At 39.5% G+C, this 22,820-nt stretch overlaps 1 protein-coding gene across 1 annotated transcript in view; it reads left to right on the top strand.

Moving 5' to 3' along the window:
- smyd3 (SET and MYND domain containing 3) overlaps positions 1-22,820 on the top strand; it is a 98,071-nt gene that overhangs the window by 641 nt on the left and 74,610 nt on the right. The window contains exons 2-5 of the mRNA XM_046033367.1: positions 17,204-17,267; positions 17,336-17,443; positions 17,806-17,863; positions 18,077-18,231. Coding sequence (XP_045889323.1) covers positions 17,204-17,267; positions 17,336-17,443; positions 17,806-17,863; positions 18,077-18,231 — 385 coding nt within the window. The remainder of the gene's footprint in view (positions 1-17,203; positions 17,268-17,335; positions 17,444-17,805; positions 17,864-18,076; positions 18,232-22,820) is intronic.

The following is a 22,820-nucleotide window of genomic DNA, read 5'->3' on the forward strand; positions in this document are numbered from 1 at the left end:
AGCTGACAAAATAACAATTACACAAATATAACAGTTAAATATCGATGTAAATATGATGATTATCACACCTGGCAAGCTGCAGACGGTACTGTGTACTGTGAACAGTTTCTTCTGCACAGACATGGATGGCAGGTGGGTTGTGGTGAAAAATGGCTCATTAATTATTGTCATCAATGTTAATATGGATGTAGGTTAGGAAACATTACTGCTGTGCTGTATTTAAGTACTTTATTTTACCATAGAAGTAGCAGTAGTTGGCCAAAACTGCCACATCACTTGAATTTTGGTAATGTGATTAATTGTCACATTTTTGGGGTATATGGGAATATGCACTTCTAATTAAAACACAATTTCACATGATACGGGCATTAAAGTTGGTCTTGCTTTATTATCTGATATGTAGGGCATTATCTTGCGCAAGAGGGGTTCTCTGTCAAAAATGTCTAGTTTTCTTGTGTTGTTGCCAGTATTGTACTTACACGGTGCATATTCAGGTGATATTTGGAATACAATACACATAGAGTGGGGTGAACACTAGGTTAATGGTTATTGGTTTTATATCGCATTAAATAATACAGAGATTTGAATGGCAGCCTGAGTTTCCTCTACTGCAGTGTGGGTTTCAAGTGGATTTCACTTCATCAAGCTAAACAGATGTACTGCATGTGGATTTAATGAGAATGGTAAGGAGAGAGACATGTTACAGTTTGATGTGCTGATTTCTGGTGCAGGCACTGCAAGGTGAATGAAGGGTAAATTACTGTGGGCTATAATACAGTATGTATATGAGCCTCAGTAGCAAATGGTAGATGATTAATGAGAGCAGTTAATGCACATCACCTCTGGGAGAATATAAAGATGTAGCTCATGTCCAGTTTTGATTTCCACATGAAGGTAAAGTTTTCTTTAGAGAGAGCATGATCAGTTCAGCAGCAACTGCACATTTTTAAATGTCTCCTCTTACTCCATTAGAAATGATTATCCCTTCACTTCTTACACTGTGTGATCCTGTGCAGTCTAAGCATTGAGAAAAGATCAATACAAGCTCAAAAAAGTAAAGATATATGCACTACAATATCTGATAATATACACTATCAGAGGACTGAGCTATTAGGTATCTTTCCTTTGGTGAAAATGATAATCAGATGCTGTTAGGTGTGGATACTGAAAAATGGATTCACAGTAAGAAAGCTGAGCGAGAGAGAGACAGATATGCTATAATAAGGAGAGACTGTTCTGTATATTTGACACATACATGCATGTGTATACATATGTGTGTGTTTCCTTCACAGTAGTATAGAAAAGTATGGAATTTGATTTGATTTCCAGGTTTGAAAAAAGTATGATAAAAGGTTTTCAAACTATTGCCCCTATTTTGATTTTAAAATTCAGAATTTCGAATGTGTTTGGAGCAACCAGCCAGCTGTATGAGGGGGGGGGGGGGGATAACACAATATTATTTATTCAATATGTTGAGGGAAAATAACACTAAGTATAGGTAGCACCAGTTGACAGTGGCCGTCCAGCTTTCTGCGTAGGAGTGTGGACTGAACAGCCACAGTGGTTTGGTGTTAATTGATTTGTATAAGCTACAGTACCTTGCTACAATCTTCTGGCAATTATTTGGCAACACAATAGCATACATAGTCAGAATGTAACATACATGTTAATAGTTGGATTTTAAAACCATTTATTTCCACAATGTACATCTAGCACTTTGTACTCAGATTTCAAATATGGTCTAAAAAATCTACATAGAAGTCTCGAAAGGATGGACTTTTCAAATGAAAAATGTGTAGGTGTATGTGTAGTACCTAAACAGTTTCAGTTAAATGTATCAAGGAAAGATACTAAACATTTGCTGGTTACAGCTTCATCAAAAACAAGCATGCCTCAACACACTAATCTCATTTTGCATGCAGCTGGGTATCTAGAAGTGTAAGGTCCATACAGTCCATTCTAGCTCCCTTCATTGGGTTTATACTACATTTGTCTCAGCGGACAAAAAGCATGTTTGTGATTCCAAAGTACCGCTTGTAATTGTTAAACAGCCAGTGATCACTTAATGTTGCTCTGAAGAACATCCACTTTATTCACAGATAAAGATAAAGTTAATAATTATTTACCTTTGAAGGTGTTTCACCCCCTGTGAGCTTAGTCATTTTGGCTAAAGAATAGCTAACAAATGTCCTGCAGGGATGTAAATGTAGAGAATTAGTAGAAAAAGGGCAGTATTGCTTATTTTATGTAAGTGTGAGGCAAGATAGACATGCATCATTCAGCAGACATGCACTTGGGTTTACACATAAAATTATTACTATGATGCCTAGTAGTCATGATGTCCTTGTGGTGATATGGTTTATAAAAGTGCTTCCCACATTATTGGAACAGCAGCATGTTGGTAGGGCTGACATAAAGATGTCCATTGTTGCAAATGATTATTCTACCCACAAAAACAAGCTATTGTTTGGTTGACTTACCCCAGATCTATCTGATTGTAACTTTTATGATTGTTTTTATGTCACTCTCAGCCACGCTAGTGGCATAGCTCCAGAGATGACAGTGTGTGTGTCAGTCGGTCCACCACTTTGGTCCAGACTATAATATCTCGACAACTGTTGGATGGATTGCCACAGAACTGGCTACACACATTAAAGCCCCCCTCGAGATGAAATGTAAACTCTTTGGTGAACTTTGTTTTATGACCAAATACCTGCAAAACAAAGGACTTTTCCATCAGCCTTATTGCTAATTAGCAAATATTTGTATACTAACATACTAAAAAAGGGCAGTAAAATTTAAAGCTGGGGTAGTTGATGTTGGAGAAACTAGCAAGCGACAGCTAGATTTTGAAAATATCCTACCAAAAAAATCCCACCCTTCAGGCCTCCCTACAAAGCTACTCCCCTAAAGCACATTTTCATGCGCAGTGAGTGCACGGACCTACAAGTGCGCACTGGCAGAGTGCGCACAGGTAGGTAAGTAGGCAGGTAGAACAGCCAATCAAAGAATGAAATTATTGCCTGCCTGGCCATGCTTATTAGCCACAGATACTGGCTTTTTTTAATTTTTTTTATCATTTTTATGTCAGAGCATTTGATTTATTGATTGCTGTCGGGATATTGGCTTTTGCACCTACCAAAAGATGGCAGAATGATTTCACAAGGTGTTTAATGTTGCTAAAGTAGAGAAAAGGCAGGCTCATATCTTGCTTTATGATTTTAATGTCCACGTACCTACAGCTTAAGGTATGTCACACACATACACACATGGTTTTAGGGCCGCTGGCAACAAGCTTTAACATTATAACTATGACATTTATTCAATATCTCAAAATAACATATTTACCCTCTCACACAGGAAGATAAAGTCATAACAATGAAAATCAATAACAAATTAGTGTCCCTCCACTGAATTCCATTATTTTTCTTTGTGCTTGGGGTGAACAGAGGTGTGTGTGTGTATGTGTGTATGAAATAAGACAGAGGCCAAATTGTGAAACGTATGATCATGTTTTTGAAATATTGAATAGGTGTCATGGCTACATCTGCTTGGCTTGTGGCCGACACTCATCAGCCAGAGTGTCAGAATGTCTGTTGCACATTTTGTATTGACTTCATATCAGTGAGAGATCTGCAAGTTATGTTGGTGTCACAAAAACAGTTGTAGAACACACACACACACGTGCGCGCACACACACGCACACACAGACACAGACACACACGCACTCAAACATGCATTCAAACATAAAAAACATCTCTGTTCTTGCAATGAGATTCACACACATTCTTCTATACTCAGTCATGCTGTGAGACTAATTGTAAAGTGTTTTAGTGAAAACAGGAAAACACACTTCACATCTCTGAGACCGATCTTTGCCTTGGGCTGTGCATGCGCGCGTGTGTGTGGAGGAAGCGAGCAGGTGGGGGGCATCAAAGCTGAAGTTAATTACAGGCCTTGAAGGCTGTATGTAAGTAATGAGTGATAAACGCTGAGAGAGTACATACATACACACGCACGCACACACACATCCCAGCAGGATTCAGATCGCCAGGGGTCAGCAAACAAACAACTATTAGAGGTTCTCAGACTCACAGAGAGCGAAGAGCGGGTGAGGAGAGATAAAAGAGGAGCAAAGACAGAAAAAGCGTAAACTTTTTTTCAGATTAGAATTCTTTACCATTTCAGATGGCACAAATGCAAAGTCAAGCAGAGTTTGAAATACGTCACCATTGCTTGCTAATTAATTACAAAACATGGTGTAACAATCTCTTTGGTGTCTGTGTGCTCCGACTCATCGTGTGTCTCTGAAGTCCGTTTGAAGTTAATCAGAGAGATAAATAGTTTTTATTAGATGTCTCATGACTTATGAAGCACTGTATCTGAAATATATGCATATTTAATGTTAATCCTGCAGTACTGCCCACCTGTTTCACATGTCACTTGTGTATTATGTTATAGTGGTAAAGTTTTTGATGATTATTGACAGGATATGTGGTCACATGATGAGCCTATTAAAACATAATGATAAGACAGTGAGTGACTTGGAGGTTTGGCCTTCATTTATTGATGAAATATGTTGCAAACTGCTCGTCAAAGCAGCTTGAGTGAAAAAGAAAAAAAAAATGCACTTGTCTTGCGTGAATCAAATGAGGGCGGTGGGAGGACTGTATTCTAGCCCCGCCTCCGTCATTTCCAATTAGTTCGTTGTGATAAATTGGTAAGATGCATGCGATGCAATGAAGAAAACAGAATAAGACACCCTTCTGTTTTTCATCATCAGGCAGTAACACTGACACAACTCCGAGCATGTTGCTTTTACAGGTCAGATGAAAGTCATTGATTAACTTGCAAACAGTTCCTGCTGTTTGCATACAACCTGAGAGACTGATTTGCAGTCATAGTGACAGCTAAAGATTTAGCCTTGAAACTGAGAGAAGGAAGAGGAAGTTCCAGAGAAAGATGGAGGCAGAAGAGAGGCGACCCAGTCTCTGTTGGACAGATAACACATCAAACGCACACGCTTTGATGGGTTTTTCCTCTGGTTTTGACAGACCAAAGAACAACTTAGATGTGTTTCTCTCTGCTGTCAGGACGTGTGTGTGTGCGCGCGCGCGTGTGTTAGGCGACGGGGGCAGGGCAACATTATCTCTGTCAGATGAAGTCTTTTTATTTGACACCAATCTCTCACTCACTGTCTCTTTGGACCACACAGGAACACACACAACCACACACACTTTGCAGAACAGTGTAAAAAAAACAACAACATCTAAAACGTTTGTCTTATTTATAGCGAGAAAGTTGGATAAACTAATTTCCAAAGGGTCCTTATTATTTCAAAAAACATAAAAGATATTGACAGGCGGTTGACTTCAGAGTTTTGTTCTAATTTCAGCTGGATGTAAATGCCTGTTAGAGGGAAGCTGAACAAAAAGTAAAAACAAGGCAACATTAGCTGATGCATGTGATGTGTATTTTCTTTAGTACGTCTTACCTACCATTACACTCCACTCCTGTAGCCTACATTACTCTCATGTTTTACCTGTAAATCTCCCGTTTTAATGCCTTTGTTCATCATCTATGAAGTGGAGAAAATTAGATTTCCACACAGTCATAGAAATAAATGTCATAACTCACCACGGAGAGGCTGTCAGCCGAAGAGTCAATCACACTGGACAGCACAGAGGAGGCTTTACCATCGTCTGGCCAAAGTAGCCCACTCCATCATCACAGTGGTTAGGTAACTTTGGGACAGTATTAGTATTTTGACTGATATTGCAATTGCAATATCAGACATTTCATTTTTACATCATTATTCTCATTTTAATTGAAAAACATATTTAAATGATTATGATGGGTTTTTTTTGCGGGGATCTGTATCAAAAAAAAGATGTGTTCTTAAGTCTCTAGAATATGATGTGTAGACCAGGACATCTCCAGGCCAGTATTTAATTAAAAATGATATTTTGACACAAAAATCACGGCTCTTGCGAGCAGGTGATATGGCGATTTTGATGAAATTTTTAGGGCTGCAGCTAACGATGATTTTAGTATTCAAAGCTTCGATAGATTATTTCAACGATTCATCGATCCCCCCCCCCCAACGGGATCAGCCGTGCACTTTTATAGGTGATAATAGATATTTATTAGTGTGTCATACAGAAAACATCAGACCAACAACTAGACAGCAGCTTTACAAACACAAACATCACCCAAGTGCTATACAAGTTATAGCTTAAGGCTTGTGCAGACTACACAACTTTCAGCGTCGACCGATGGCTGTGCAGTTCACACAACTTGCCGTCATATGATGGCAGTCTTGAAGTCGTTGTGTCACCCGACGAAGGTCTCCAAACCACGTTTTGTCAAGAAAACACGGAAAATATGAAACTCGAAATGAGTGATCCTGCACACGAAACAGCTGTTGTTTGTAATTATAAAGATAACAGTTATAAAGACAAAGAATATGGGTGAAGGATCGATTAGCACACGCAGGTAGCAGGGATTGTCTGAGCTACACAGAGAGCTGGAGGGGAGTTAAAAGGTGCAGCTCCCAACACCCAGTTAACTCATGACTGTGATGTTACAACTGACGGCCCAAAAAGGAGAACAACAAACGCATGTGTGCACATTTTCAGCTGAGGACTGCGGCTTTCTTTGGCTAGCCTTCAACTCAACAATCAATCAAGATTTCAGTTAATTTCTAAAGTTGCTGTTACTGTTATCTTGTCTGTTGTCCGCTGGCAGGACAGCTTTTTGTTCAGCTGCCATCGTGCTGTTGCCAAGGTGACATAAGTTTCGAGTTGTTGTTTTCTTTAGCTTGAAATAATCCCATACTTTGGACACTTTCTTGCTATTTTATCTTCCTCCACTTTGCAAACAGCTCCATTATAATCACGTCGTGTTCACAGCGTAAGCGCGATGTGCGACAGTAATAAATGTATGGATTAAACGAAGCATCGATGCAAAGAATTTGTGTTGAAGCATTTTATTAATCGATTTTATCGATTTAATCGATAAATCGTTTGAGCCCTAGAAATTTTGACTAATTGTTCATGTTCAGCCCTAGCTGCTTTGCTTCAAAAAAAGTGCAGGGATTCAAGTGACAAAATGCGAGTTGACTTGGGGTCTTCTTGGCTGGTGACTTGAATCATCGACATTTAGGGGACAGGGACAGCCCACATGTTTATGGAGCAGATTCATAAAACACCAGGATCAGCTCATATTTTTAATCTGAAACGTTTTCAATTTACACGGACGAGTCTTTTCATTGATTTTATCTAAAATTTGCTTCACGTATTGTCTGAACACATCTTTAAAGAGCTCTTTGCTGTTTTTACACACACTCATCATCCTTGTCAAATGCATGCGCATATTTTTGATGTATTTCTTCACACACGAACACACTGCATTGTATTTGAATACGGTTCTTTTCTCAGTTCACTCTCTGTGTCTTTATCTCCTGGCACAAACTTTGTCTCTTTGTCAAACATCCACCCATCTCTCTTACTCACAGTCTTTTTCACACAGTTTATCTCTTGCTTCCGCATACACCCTTGTTTCCCCTTTTTTCTCGCTTGCACACACACGCACGCACGCACACACGCAGACATTTATAAGAGTGTGCGGATGCAGTGGTGTATATGAAGCATGCAGATTGCTACTTTAGATGCAGTTAGATGAGCCTACAGAAAGAGTAGCAGGAGCAGATGAGAGGAGGGAAGTAGTTCAAAAAGCAAGTCAGCACTCCTCCTCTTCTCCTCGTCCTCCTTTCGCTTGTTCCCTCCTCTCAATTTATCCTCCCATCTGCTACTTCTGACATCTACGTCTACTTCCCTTTCGCTCCTCTCTCCACAGTTTTCTTCCCCCATCTGCTTCCCTTCTCTTCTCATACTCCCTGTTTTTTTTTTCACCCTTCTCTTCCACCAGCTCCTCATCTCTCATAGTTCCAACACATTTTCCGTCCCACCTGGCTCTGCTCTTTCTCCCTGCCTCATTCTTGATGTAGATTATTTTGCTTGCATCTGCTTCTCTCCTCCTCCTTTCTGTTTCCCATGGCCCTTTAGTTTTCCCAGCCTCCTGCAGTTAGATACCCAGGTGTCTCAAAACATCTTGGTGTTGGGAAAACACACACACACACACACACACACACACACACACACACACACACACACACACACACAGCTGTATCATTTACAAACCAAGTGATTTGCTGTAAACTGGGAACACACCGCCTCTCCATGTGTGTAATGCTAGGTATTCATCAAGCAAAACATCTGTGTGTATCGTTTTTTTAACTCGACTTGTGAGGACAACATGTCTTAACAGGAAATGTTATGTTGGTACTATAATGTACTAATGAATTTTTCAGGTGTGGTTAGGCTTAGTGTAACATAATTAATGAAAGTGTATTTCTCCACCATTTGCAGAATCTCCAGCGTTTGCCTGTGTGTGCTTGTTCCCTGTAGAAATTTGGGTAAAACAAAAAGGCTCCCTGCAGATTCACGTTATTCCACTGATCTTAGAAAATGCATCTGTTATTTATAAATGCTAATGTTTCTCTCAAATCAGATAAATAAAACATAATTTAAACCCAGTGTGGACAGGATTAGTTTTCTGAATGACGTCTGAAATAAAATTACTAACATATGATTTCTGTCATTCATTTACTCATTTGGAAAATCTTTGAATCGCTGTTGTCCATGTGCATGAGGGTTCTTCCTTCGGTTAAATATTAATGAGACAGAAAATGTAATTATTGGTTACGATACCAATCCTGAAGTTCTTTCACATTCACTTGGCTTTTAATGGAGCCGTGTGGCGCCTGAGTTTAGGATTTTCGTGGGTTGTTGTTTACACTTCAATCATCAAAACTGGCTCAAAAAGTTGTTCATGCCTTATTACAGCCTGCTCAGATGATTAATCCTCTTTGTTTTTTCTCAGTCACATTTAAATTCTGGTTGTTGGAAATTCAACTGGCAAGCTTGTATCTGAGATCAAACCACATCTGCCCAGATTTCTTCTGGTGTATTTTCTTTACACTGGCTTCTGGTACAGTTTAGAATAGCCTTTAAAATTCTTTAAAACCACCTTCAGTACACTGCATGGAAGAGCTCCAACACATACTGATCTCCAATACTTAAACTATACATACTAACAAAACAATAGCTGCAATGCAAATATAGCCCCTAAATGCACCCTAACTTTTTTCTTTTCTCTGGTCTTGGCTTTTGTGTATATCTGTATATTAGATTTGAGCTTTTGTTTTACTATATAATTTTATATGTTTTGTCTTGTTTTTTGGATGAAGTTTCTACTAAATATAGATAATCTTATATAGTTTTATTCTTAAAAGAGCTGTACAAACTAAGTTAATTACCAAAGCAATGAGACTGCACCCTATACTGGAGGAACTAATGATTTCTGAAAAGGACATTAGACAGTACAAAAACTTCTTTTCAAGGGTAGATGTTCCCTTTAGGCCATATTTCGTGTGTGTGTTTGTGTATGCGCATGTACTCTCATCATCATGATAATAAAGCCATAAGGAGACTCGTCCCATATGAATCCCCCCAGGTGACAATGAATCATCCTCCAAACAACCATTAAGAACTCAGCTAGGGTTCTAGGATGGCTCTGGATGTGGCACAGCTGGCGTCTGGCTCTCGAACACACACACACACACACACACACACACCCCTGTGGGGACATTTGATTGACATAATGCATTCTCTTGCCCCTTACTCTAACCTTAACCAACTAACCCTGACCATAACGTAATTCTAACCTGAACCCTAAAACCAAGTCTTAAACCTCAGAAAACGTCTCTGCCTGAGGTGACCTCAGTTTTTGTTCCCATCGGGATATAAAAACATGAAAAACACACACACACACACACACACACACACACACACACACACACACACACACACACACACACACACACACACACACACACACACACACACTGACAGCGGTGCTTTACATGCCAGTCACCCATACCAAACTCGTGTTGCTGTGGATGCCCGCAGCGTACTGAGTGATTTAGTTCTGTGAAGGCTGTACTATCGTAGCACCGATGCAACACTAGATGGCAGTAGTGTCCCTTCAGGAAGTGTTGCTTATGTGTTGAATACCCATGCTAACGTTCTCTCACGTTCACTTTGTAATACTTGGCAGTAGCAGCGCTGGCAAAGAGAAGCCTTGTGCTGGATTTGGTTTTGCTGCATGAGGAGCTGCTCATTTATCAAGCAGTTTTAAGGAGGACCTCCTTCATGTTGTCTTCCCAATTAACAAACAATGCAGGCAACAGAAACATAAAGCAGCTCGAGCGGACCAGGCACATGTTTCTGGAAAGCCTGTTTAACATGAAAAGGTTTCTATTTTCCTAGCTGTCTTCAACCATTTTGAAGGTATCAGGAATGTTGCAATTGATTTATGTTAATATTTCTCAGTAATTTACTTTATATACATATACTCGCACACCATTACCTGTCATGCAGGAGTGAGTCATACCATGCTGTTTTGGCCACTCAGCCTGGAAATGAGAAAATTCACTCAGGCACGACCGGACAGCCCAGAAAAGAGGACCTCACTAATTATTAATACACACACACACACATACATACATACATACATACATACATACATACATACATACATACATGAACACAGAACTAAATCTCTCATGGCTCCAGCACAGCAGCCAATACTCATGGGAAATTAATTACCATGCTACACACACACACACACCAACAGAGACATGCTGAGGTAGGCCTAATTAGGTGTCTGATAGCATAGACTTTAACAAAATTGACCGCATATACACATATTTGAGTGCGTAATCAACCTCTTGCATATCAATGCGGAAAACCAGCGTCTTTCAGTCACTTCTGTCACTGTCCGGTGAAAGTTTTTATGTGTTTTTCTCTTTTTGTGTGTCTTGCTGATTTCTTTTCTCCGATCATTTCTGTCATATCATGTGTCCCCTCACAAGGCTTGTATCTTAAAAAACAATCTTTTGAGCAGTTAATGGTGACTTCATGTTTGCCATTAAGAATTGGATTTTTTGCAAGGGCAGAAAATATATTGCTTTTGTTTTTGAGGAGAAAACCAAGGGGAGAAGTAAACACAAAATACATACCAGGCACGTATCTATGTTAAACAAAAAAAAAAAAAACAGAAGAGAAGGGTATCATGGTTTTTGCAGTGACGTCATGTTGTATCTGATGGCTCTCTGTTTTTTGTTTCTGTGCCTGCGGAGTGAGAAAATACAAGGAGCTAATTTTCCCAGAACCCAAGGTGTCTTCTTCATATTGCTTATTTTGTCCCAACAACGGTCAAAAATCTAAGATACTGTACATTTGGCCATTTTGCTAGGTTCATGACTTAAACAATTAATTGATGATCCAAATTGTTAGTTGGTGGTGGTGTGGGCCTCCGTAGATAACTGTTTTGTAATCAAGATATTTGGATAAATTGCTTATTATCCTACTCCTAGTGTAGTATATAAGAATGATAGATGTAGGGCATGAAATAGAAAACGACCCCATGACTATGTTTGCGGCAGAAAAAGAACAAAATAAGAGTATGACATGAAGAGGAAGGGTTGCAGAGAGAAGGAGGTATGTCTTTTTTTTCTTTTTTTTTTATTCAGCCTTCTGCATGTTCCTAATGAAACTCATCTAATGTTATTCATGAGTTTTCCTACTGTGCCTGCAGTCCAACCGTGGACCTGTCATCCAGAAGACTATCCCTTCACACAACATCTGAGACAGAGGGAGAAGGGCAGAAAAAACGTAGGGAAAAGATAGTGAGAAGGAAATAAATGGATGAAGAGATGGAGGGAGATGAACAGAGGAACATAAGAGAATATGGCTGAAGATGAGACAGATGTGATTCATGGCAGAAATCATAATCTCTGTATGAAAATTAATACTTAAGGGATGTTCTGTTGCATCCTGATGAAGTGATGAAGCTTAAAGTCAGATTTCTGTCGGGGGGTTTTCTTGCCGTCTTTTCATGTTGATTCTTTTTGCTCTGCTGTTGTTGTCCACATCTATATTTGGACCACGTTAAATCAATGTGTGTATCATACTGTATGTAGCAGTGTATGTTCACAAACTGTTGGTTATTGCCTAGAGGCCAGAACAGAGTCATCTCTGTGTATTTGAATCAAGGAGTAATATGTGTGGGTGTTTGTTCCTGAATCCCAGATGATGAACTGTAAGGAGTCGTTACTATAAAATGTGTTTTTAATGTGGTTGTTGTTTTATTAAGGCGTTATAGTTGGACATTTCAGATGGCCTCGAAATCACGTTGCAAGCTGTATGAGTTTTGCCAAAAATCAACTTTAATGAGGCGGTCACTATAACAAGAGTTGCTGTGGTGCAACTCTGCATTAATGTGATTTAGTAACTACATATACAGTTTTGGATAGGGATGCACCGAATGTTCCACCACCGAAATGAATACGCCGAAAATAGAAATTTAATTTCAGCATTTTCGGTGTTTGGCCTAATAAGTCAAAAGACCAAATAAATTTTATCTGACATGTCGGTAGTGTGGAAACATTTTAAAGTGTCTAAGAAAGATGCAAAAATCGCCGTCTGCAGACGCTGTTCTGCTAAATTGTCTCCTAGCAGATCCACTCCATCTGTTGTGGACTTCTTAGAAAAGGCAACAAACGAATGACCCACAGTGTTTCTGTCACTCGTTTCTGAGAATTTGGAGTGCACACATATTCAAGCCTTTATGCTAAATCCACTGAAACAGACCAGTGTGAGCTGACAGGCAGGTTAGCGACTTTATCCTATCAGTTTCTCTCTTTACAAAGACAAGTGTTGCAGTATGAGAGTCCTACCTGAAGAGAGGCTGTGAAGTTATTATGTTTTGCGCGATACGAGAACCCCATGCAACATTATTTATCAAATTGGGTTGTACTTGATGAATTTAGCGCGAGGATACACATGTGACAACGGTTTTCAAAATGTGTCTATACAGTATGGAAATAAGATTCATTGGATTATATTCACAGAAAGTATAAAACATATTACATGTGTACATGTAAAGTAAAAAAAAAGTAAATGGACACATACTTTACTGGACCCTCTTGGGCCTCAGAACCACTCACCATAGTCTCTCCAAATCCTGTGGGAAATACAGAGTAAAAAGCACATTTTGACTACTTAATTTATGCAGTGGTAAAAAAAGCATTATAAATGGGAAAAAATGTGAACATCCTTGTTCAGTGTTGGGCAAATGTTTTCATTGTATTCGGTTTCGGCTTCAGCCAAGAATATTCATTTCGGTGCATCTCTAGTTTTGGACTGATGTTCCATCAGGGTATCTGTCTGTTTGTCTCTCATCCTGCCCGTGTCGCTCTCTCTCCTCTCAGTGACTCTGTTGTCGCATCTACATTTCATTACCAAAGGCACTGACAGTAGGAATCTTTTATCAACGTATATATGTCATTTTACTTGCATTTTTGATATTCATTGCTCGATATAGTAGATTTTCTGGTAAACTCAATTTGAGAAACAGTACAAATAAAATGGGAATGTCTGGTTTTGGCCAATCCTGTGAATTGCATACCTGGCAAATCACATTCATCACATTGATGCCAAAATCCTGTAAACTCAATATTGCCATAAAACTGTCCTCATTGATTTGCAGCATTGCCTACAATGGCTTGGGATAGATTCCCCAGTATATATGTATTGACAAATTCTCTGACAAATTTCTATCATCAGATATAGAAACTTTTTGTAAATTATGTTAATGTAATCATAAAATATCAGTAGATTAATGTAGAATGCCAGTTTTCCAGTTTTCAAGTTAAAAATTACTTCTTTGCCTCATGACCAACCTTTTTATTTATCAGTGTTTTTAAAGAATCAATTTATAATTTTTAGATATACTAGATGTAGATGAGCAAAGAGTCTGAAAACAACAAAATCCTTACTTTTTGACTGAATATGATTGTTGCATGTTTTTAAACACTTATTTTATTTTCTCCTCATTTTATGTAATTTAGAACTTGCTCTGTTCTGAATGTCCTGTGCATCATCTATTTGAGCTTTCTTTATGTTGTTTCCAGCTCTTTTTGCTTCACTTCCACTACCTCAGCTTAGATCCCGAAACATTACAATACTTATTCTTAAAGATATTCTGTCCCACACTAATCACATTTCTGTGAAATTATGATGGAATTCATTTTGACATACGGTAGTTATGGAAATCTATCTGATATCAAAAAGACATATGAACATACAGTATTGCTCCGTCAGCATGTTACTGCCTCCTGAGGGGCAACATTTCCCACAAGGTTAAGCTACGGGGAGCAAGTATGGCTTAAAAATGGGGTCTTGGATAGCAGCAGCCTTACTGTCTGGGTTCATGGAAGACGGATGGATTTCCTGCGGCTGGCAGCTTGTGATGTGACCAAACTCTTAACGTCTGAGTTATGTTCTCAGTTCATCTGTTGAAGCTGCACAGAACTTGACTGTGTTTAGGTCTGGCCTGTTCCTATCTGCTGTTATTTCTTTGAGTCTCATACTGCAGGCATGTGTTTCTTAAACTGTGGGTGGCTTCCTTGTTTCTGGTAGGTCTCAACATGACAAGAATAGCTGTTTTTTTTTCGTGAAACTCTGTCCCAGAGTGAGACAATAAATTTAACCATTGAGTTTCATGGTTGAAGAGGTTATCACAAATAAGAAACCGCGGCATAACAAGATGTGGGGTGAGAAGAGGTAAGGGAGGAAAAGAGGAGAAGGATGGAGAGGGAAGCTCTAAATTACAGAAGCTAAGTGGTAAGGTGAAGTGAAGAGAACAGAAAAGAGGGGTGTGTTTTGGAAACTTGTTGAAGCCTGTGGGGGCCTCTAGCCAAACACAACAGTCCGGTCTGGTCACGCACTGATAGGCGGTCATAGGAAACACATAACTTCTTTCGCTATAGGCAGAAGTCTATGCTGTGTGTGTGTGTGTGCACGCACGTGTGTTCATGTTATGTTGTGTGTTATATTCATAAGTATGTCCAATCTAATCCATGTCCCATATCCAGCATGATAAGCCCTGGGCTAATGTATTTACATCCATCATAACATGTTCTCCATTACCTCATTTTGTGAGTGTGTAAGCTCATAATACCATCGATGGTCAGATGTAATTAGCAATATTCTTTCATTTTCTCTCTCTCGTCATACAATAAAACACACAGAGTAACTTCTTACTGTATAAGAGCTCATGCCAAACAAGCCTCGGGCTCCTCTGATAACCCTGTCGCTAACCATTAAGCTCTAATGTTGGAATCACACTACACTAGTAATACAGAGAGATCATTCACACACTCACATACACAAAATTAAATTCATGGCACTGAGAATTCTGGGTTGCAAGTCGTTACTTGTTCATCTACATTGCAGAGATGTTCAATATGACCATGTTTAATAACATGAAATTTAAAAGTTTAAAAACAAAAATGTGAGAATGAGCATCTGGCAGATGTACCTCACTGAAGTCCAAAAATACATTTTGAAATACTTTGAGATTCAAGATTTTAGACTTGAAAAACTGGCTGTGTGGGACGTGCCTGTCATCTTGCAATCGCAGGCGCAGACCATGAAATCGCAACGTCCCCGGGTTTGATTTCAACTGTGGACCTTTTGTTGCATGTCATCATCCTCAAACCTCATTTTTCCTGTCTGTGTCCTTTCTGTTGCCACCTGGGGGCACCGGAAGCAAGTGTCCTCACCTTTCAAGTTGAAACTGCGAACTTGTAAGCAATAGTTGCTTATTTACACATCCAGCATTTACAGAACAACAGTATCTTTCATAGGAGTCGTTTTTGTATCCACCTGATGAATGTCCATATTCCCTTTCCTTTTGCTCTGTTTTTGGTCTCCACCACCTCCTGAGGGAAATATCTGGCTATTTAGCTGCTAAATGCTCCATGTGTTCACCAGCTAGTGGGCAACTTTATTTGTCTGCTGTGTGGTGCTGATCACAGTGGGTTTTTAGAGCTTTTTCACTGAAAACAGCTGCCTGATGTGGCCCGGAAACACTAAGAGTGATGAGGTCAAAATTCTCTGAAGGTTGTTTTTACACATTTCACATTTCACACGTCATTTGATATCAATTATGTCAGTTATAGCCACATTAAAAAATGATGCATTTAGTTAAAAGGAGTAAATCTACAATCTTGATTTTTAAATTGTGTTTTACAAATCAGAAATTAAAAAAGTGTTTGTGTACATGATAAATCAGTTTACTTCATCTTGATAGAATTTATTGACCCATAGCACCACTATGTATGTGTAAATAATAGTAGCCTATGCACAAGTATGCACAAGTACACACAGAGTTCCTGTGACTCACATCTTGTCGTGTGTGTGTGTGCGTGCACGCTTTAGTGATGCCCTCTCTACTGGCTGTAATTGGCTGCAGACAGACACTGCTGTGCTCTGGCTTGTTATCAGACTGACAAGCAAACTGGAGAGGACAGCAGTGTCAGTCTGAAAAACATAGCGGACCTTGGAGGCAGGAAATACACAAAAACATACATAAACACCACAAGCAAACACACACAGGCGCTCAGACACTTGCAAGTGCTGTGATACTAACAGGCTGCGACAGTGAGTGGAGCGTACCTGATGTATTACTCTTAGATAATGTAAAAGGAGATTGGTAGGTAGATAAAATTAGATAATGGATGCACACAGTCAGCTTAATATAGTGAATGGAAAAGGATAAGACAAGGTTGTTACATGGGAAAAGGTCAAGACAATGGTAATGGTTTTGTATGTTGAGCAGCAGAACAATTTTTCTTCAAACACTAAAATGTTGCAATAGAAATGAAAGTCTGACATCAGTGATTTAAGAAATCTAAAATACTGGTCCCATTCCAGCTCACTGAGTCATTCACTTCTTGAAAAAAGCTGTAATATGTTTTTACCTCAGGCACTGAGAGGTAGGGAGAGACAGTAAAGGCATCGTGGTGAGCGAGGGGATGGCATGCAGCAAAAGGCCTTGATATGTGGTACGCACTCTACCAGGGCGTCCTACTTGAGAGGTTTTTCATAAAAGTGAATCAGCCTTTGAATCATTTTGTTTTCTTTAATGTTGAGGTGACAGATTGTCTTTGTGGAAGCTCAGTGACAATCTTTGCAGAATTAACAAATCTTTTTCCTTTCCTTCTTCTGTCTAGATGTGGGACCTTGCTGAGGTGTTCCCAGTGCAAGATGGCTCGCTACTGCAATGTCACTTGCCAGGTAGTGTTTGTGGCTGTGGGTGTGGGTGTGTGTGGGTGACACTTTTTTGATATCCCCTTTTTCTGCAGAAACAAGCATGGCCTGGCCATAAGAGAGAGTGTAAATGTCTGCAACGCCTTCTACCCAGAATTCCCACTGACTCAGTCCGTCTGGCTGCGAAGCTCATCTTTGCCTTGGTATGTTTCTAGAGTTTCTCACTGTTAGACTCTCAAAATAACATGCACAAAGAAATTTACCATAAAAATGGCTATTTGTACCTTGGTTTTTCAGGATCCATATGTTTACTTCCACTAAAAAATTAAATGCACCTCAGCTGGTTTAGGAAAATGCCACTTTCCCTTGCGCTCAGGAAACCTGTTGAAAAATACAGTTGTAAAAATTTATTGTCATCAAGAACTGCTTTTCTATTTCCTTTTGAAGGGCTTCATCCAACAGCAACAATATGCTTCAGGAAGTGCCACATATAATGTGGAACAATAGCTAAAAAATAATTCTGTACATTCTGTACTATAATGTACTATCTTCTTTTTCCTTCTAGTTAAGTCCTTCTAAGAGCAGTAGTGAGGAGCTCTACACTTTGGAGGAGCATGAATCACGTAAGTCTTCCCTCCAGGAGAGTATGTGTGTTTTGCCTGAGTCTAATGCCAGTGCAGTAAAAACAAAAAAGGCTTGCTCTTTCCACCATATTTAAGCTCTCTTGGGAACATAAAGAGATGAGTGTATTTCTGTCTGTCAGTGTCAAAGCTAAAGCTGTTTCCAGACATTGTCAGAAGCTCACAGGGACAGACGGCTGGTTTTTCTTTTTACAGACCTGAGTTCCATGTCTGAGCAGAAGAAACAAGGTCTCTCTCAGCTGGCATCCATGTTAGAGCTGTACTTACAACAGGAAGTACCTGACCTAGCACAGGAAATGACATCTGCACTTCCACCTTCCTGCCAAGAACCCCTCAGCCTTATTGCAAAGGTGGGCTAAATGGATTTAAACACATTATAAGTATATGCATGTTTTCTTTTGATATAGTACATAACAAAGGTGTCATTTACACTTGGGACACTGGGGACATGTCCCCACCACTTGTTGAAATGGCTTATTTTCTCCCCACCACTTTTTTAATGCATAATTTGTTAAAAAACAAATGGAACTCAAGCTAAAAAAAACAAGCTACTGATTATAAAATGACCCAAAAACATGAACTTCAACAACTTCTTGACACAGTTTCTTCTTAAAAGTTTTCTGTTCTCTTCCTGTGAACATGACAAAAGAGAAGGGAAGACTAAATCATGCCTACATGTGTGTTGCCTCAGCAGGGATGATATTAGATGAGAAATGTTGATAGAAACAGTTCTGAAACAAACACAGAATGATTGAGAGCTGCACTGACTTAGATTCTGTTATATTTAAATATTTTGAAATGAATTGAATTTTGTGTTTTAAAGATAAATTTCCTGGGGGAGGTCCCCCCAGGCCCCCCACTCATATATCTCAGCATTGAGAATATCTTCAAAACACTGTTTAAGGATCTTTTTGTCTCGTTCTCTTGAACCTAATAACATGATGTCTCACAAGCAAAGTGTCTCTTCACATCCCTAATGTGAGCCCCTATGTCCCCACCACTTTTATAGTGACGTCCTTGGTACATAGACACAAACACCTTGGCACACTCATGCACACAAGAAATGAATACACACACACACAAGTACAAAAATGCCTACCCGTGCACAAAGAGACAGACAGACATAAGCAACTGTTTATTGCTTCTACATCCCCTGCTGCGTTTGGATGAACCCCAACATATGTCTTAAGATCTTCCCAGCATCTGTGATTAGGTCCCGTGTGTGTGTGTATTTATTCCCAGAACAACCTCAGGTCTTATTCTCTTAAAACACACCAGCTGCCTTCACTAGAATTCAAACCGCAAATCATTATGTGTGCAAAAGATGTGTTTGTCTGGATTTCCCTTTACCTGTGTTAGCTTGAGTGACTCCTCTTTGTGATTTCGTCGCTCCAAGGTATTTGAATTCTAACGTTTGTGTGTGTGCGTGTGCATTGTGTTTGTCCCATCACAATGATTGTATGTGTGAGTATTAATTGAAAGCAGCCACGCGAATGAGTTAACAGTGTTTCCATAAAACAAACATGAAAGTTGCGAATGAGCCTCGTAAACTACATTAAATGGATTTAAGCCTGACTGATAAATTGGTGTGCCGATATTATCGGCCGATATCAGCTTATTGCAGATAAATTGCTATTGGTGCACATAACAGCAATTAAATGACAATTAAAAAAGAAACAAAGAGACAGATCCTTCAATCATGTTACGAGTGTTGTTGTTGCATATTTTGTCCACCAGAGGACACTGTGACATAATCGGCTGGTCTTATTCAAAGAACTATTAATAACAATACAAAAACGTGCATTATACTATGTTAACTTGGTCTCAACTACACATAACAAATGTTAGGGATAATCTTTGTTTGTGTATAGACTACAGGCTTATACAGAGTAAAGTATCTTGATGAATTATAAATGTAAAGCATTGACGTGATATTTTGTACTGACATTCATGTTCCCCACAAGATAAAGTTTAATAACATCCCCTGATTTGTCAACTACCATCGTCATCAAGTCAAAATGTCACTTTGTCTAATACTTTGTTTATGATCAAACACCTGCAAAATAATGACATCACTGGATATTAGTATGCTAAACATCAACATGTTAACATTTTCAATTTACAATGAACATTTCAGCCTCACAGAGCTGCTGGCGTGGTAGTAGACTCATAGTTGTTTCCTTTCTTTTACGTGACAGCAGAATATCTGCAGTGCATGTTCTGTAGACTTGCACACACACACACACACACACACACACACACACACACACACACACACACACACAGGTAGAATGACAGTGTAACATTTTCGATGAGGTGTGTGTGTGGGAGTGGATTGTGTACCTGGGAAAACTGGAAAACTGCTGATTAAATGCTGTTCAAGATTCTGAAGGGAGTTGTGCTTCAATCTGTGGGAGATGAAGAGCGAACAACACTAAGTGGATTAAAGAGAAGAATAAAAGACGAAGAGCGTGTGAGGGGAAAACTGTGAGGGTAACAAAGAGAGATGATGGTGGGGGAAGAGACAAGGAAGTCATAACTTGAAATGTAAACAGAATTTGAGGACTACACACCTTTAGCTGAAAATAAATTTGTCAGAGCATTTATGAATTGTCACTGGATGATGGATGTTAAAAACAAGGGAATGAGATTTTAATATTAAGCAGGTAGTATGACAGAATGTCTGCAGTGTTTTAACTATAGCTGTATAAGGCAAACATCAAGCAAGTGCAACAACACAATACATACCAAGCCAGCTTCTATGTTGTTACTTACTAGTCCAATAGCAAGCAGGCAAGTTCAGCAACAAGTAAAAGCCAGTCCGATATTTACTCTTGTCCGGCCTCTTGCTCGTCACTCTCTTTTTCTCTTCCTCCGACGTTTTCTTCTGTCTTTTTGCAGTCTCTGCCATGACATCCATACTGAGAATACCGAGCTAGCTTCATCCAAAGAACTTACATTTTACATCATATACTTTTTGCTTCTACTTAAAGCTTGCTTCCTGAAGAGTCGTGTTGGCACCGTAAAGCAGTACGCCATTATCGTGAAATGCTGTTTGTGCCTCGGATTCCAATGTTACATAGTGCCAATAACCAACGCCCTGGCGTGGAGTGGCAATGACAGAGATGCCATTAACCCTGTTACAAGTCAGCGTACCATCTAAATGATTATGAAGCTGTTATTTTAAGATAAAAATACTATATAATGATGCTTTAAATTTAAAAGAAGTCAGTGTTGGTTTCACACAGGAAACAAACAGCAGTCTGCTGGGTGAAGGTTTAACCCATCCCACCACCCCGACCACTGTACTGCGTCACCTGGATTGACGACACATACAAACTTTACATTTACTCATTTGGCAGACGCTTTTATCCAAAGCGACTTACATTTGAGGAACAACATACAAGCATCAACAGAGCATCAAATACAGATCTACAACTGACAATACTGACAATACTTTACCTTTTAAAATCGAAATATATGCTCCAGATGACAACTGATAATGGCCATTTAATTGGCTGACGGCATTCGATCCCACTGGAATAACACATCTCTTTGAGCCTTCAAGGCACTGAATAGAAGGTATACACTCACCGGCCAGTGTATAAGGTGCACCTTGCGAGTACTGGGTTGGCCTACTGGGTTGGTAGCATACTTTCAACAAGGTGTTAAACATTCCAACATCGGGTGCGTGCACGTGCGGCGGAAGCACTCGCCTTATGTGCATGTGCTTTGGCACAGACTTCACTCGGTAAAAAAAATTGATAGACTTACGTTAAGTTGCGGTGGATATTTTACACACGGCACAGGTAAAGCAACAGTGAAAAATCCGTGTATGGTTTGTTCTTTCATTATTTTGTTTCAAAAACAAATCGGAAAAAACAAAAAAGCAAGTTGTTTTTTGGTTTTTCAGTTTTAAAACCAAAACAAAAAACAGACAATCGGTCTTTGTTTTTCTATTTTTAAAAACAAAACGGAAAAATATTGATTTAGATTTTTATTGTGTCCGATTAGTGAAGCTCTGTGTGTTACACTTAACAAACCTTAAACTTAATAAACCTGCAGCAGATACACTTGGGCGAGGGCGGTGCCTGATTAAATGTAATTAAGATGAGCTTGAACATCAACATAGATGGGTTCTCAAAAAGACAAGTTCTCAGTCTTTTAGGCGACTTTATAAAACATACTGCTGATGGAGAAAATGGAACAGACGGGGGGAGAGAGACGCGGGGCAAGCCGGGGTGTCTTCCTGAGGTGTAGATGTGTGTGAGTATGTCAGAGTGTGGGGAGAAGAGAAATTCGAGGCAGGTGCAAAGCATACTTAAAAACAATAATAAGAATGTTCGTGGTCATTAAAACCTGCTTTCACAGGGTGGTATAATGTGAAAATTTGAGGGGTTTTTTGTTTTTTTTTTGCTGGGGGTTTTACAGTCACGATGCCGGCTCCACATCGCGATGTCGGTCAGCCATCGCCGATGGACAATGGCATCGTCTATCGGCCCAACCCTACCATCTGAATGTCGCAGCTGAAATCGAGACTCCTCAGACTACGCAATGTTTTTCCCAATCTGCTATTGTCTAATTTTGGTGAGCCTGTGCGAATTCTCAGTTTCCTGTTCTTAGCTGAAAGGACTGGCACTCGGTGTGGTCTTTTCTGTTGCTGTAGCCCATCTGCTTCAAGGTTCAACCTGTCGTGCCTTCAGAGATGGTATTCTGCATACCTTGGTTGTAACGAGTGGTTATTTGGGTTACTGTTCCCATTCTGTCATCTCAAACCAGTCTGCCCATTCTCCTCTGACATCAAGAAGGCATTTTTGTCCACACAACTGCCGCTGATTGGATATTTTCTCTTTTTTGGACCATTAATCTGTAAACCCTAGAGATGGTTGTGTGTGTGAAAATCCCAGTAGATCAGCAGTTTCTGAAATACTCAGACCAG

The sequence above is a fragment of the Micropterus dolomieu genome, linkage group LG20 (genome assembly GCF_021292245.1).
Source record: "Micropterus dolomieu isolate WLL.071019.BEF.003 ecotype Adirondacks linkage group LG20, ASM2129224v1, whole genome shotgun sequence".
NCBI classification, from domain to species: Eukaryota; Metazoa; Chordata; class Actinopteri; order Centrarchiformes; family Centrarchidae; genus Micropterus; species Micropterus dolomieu.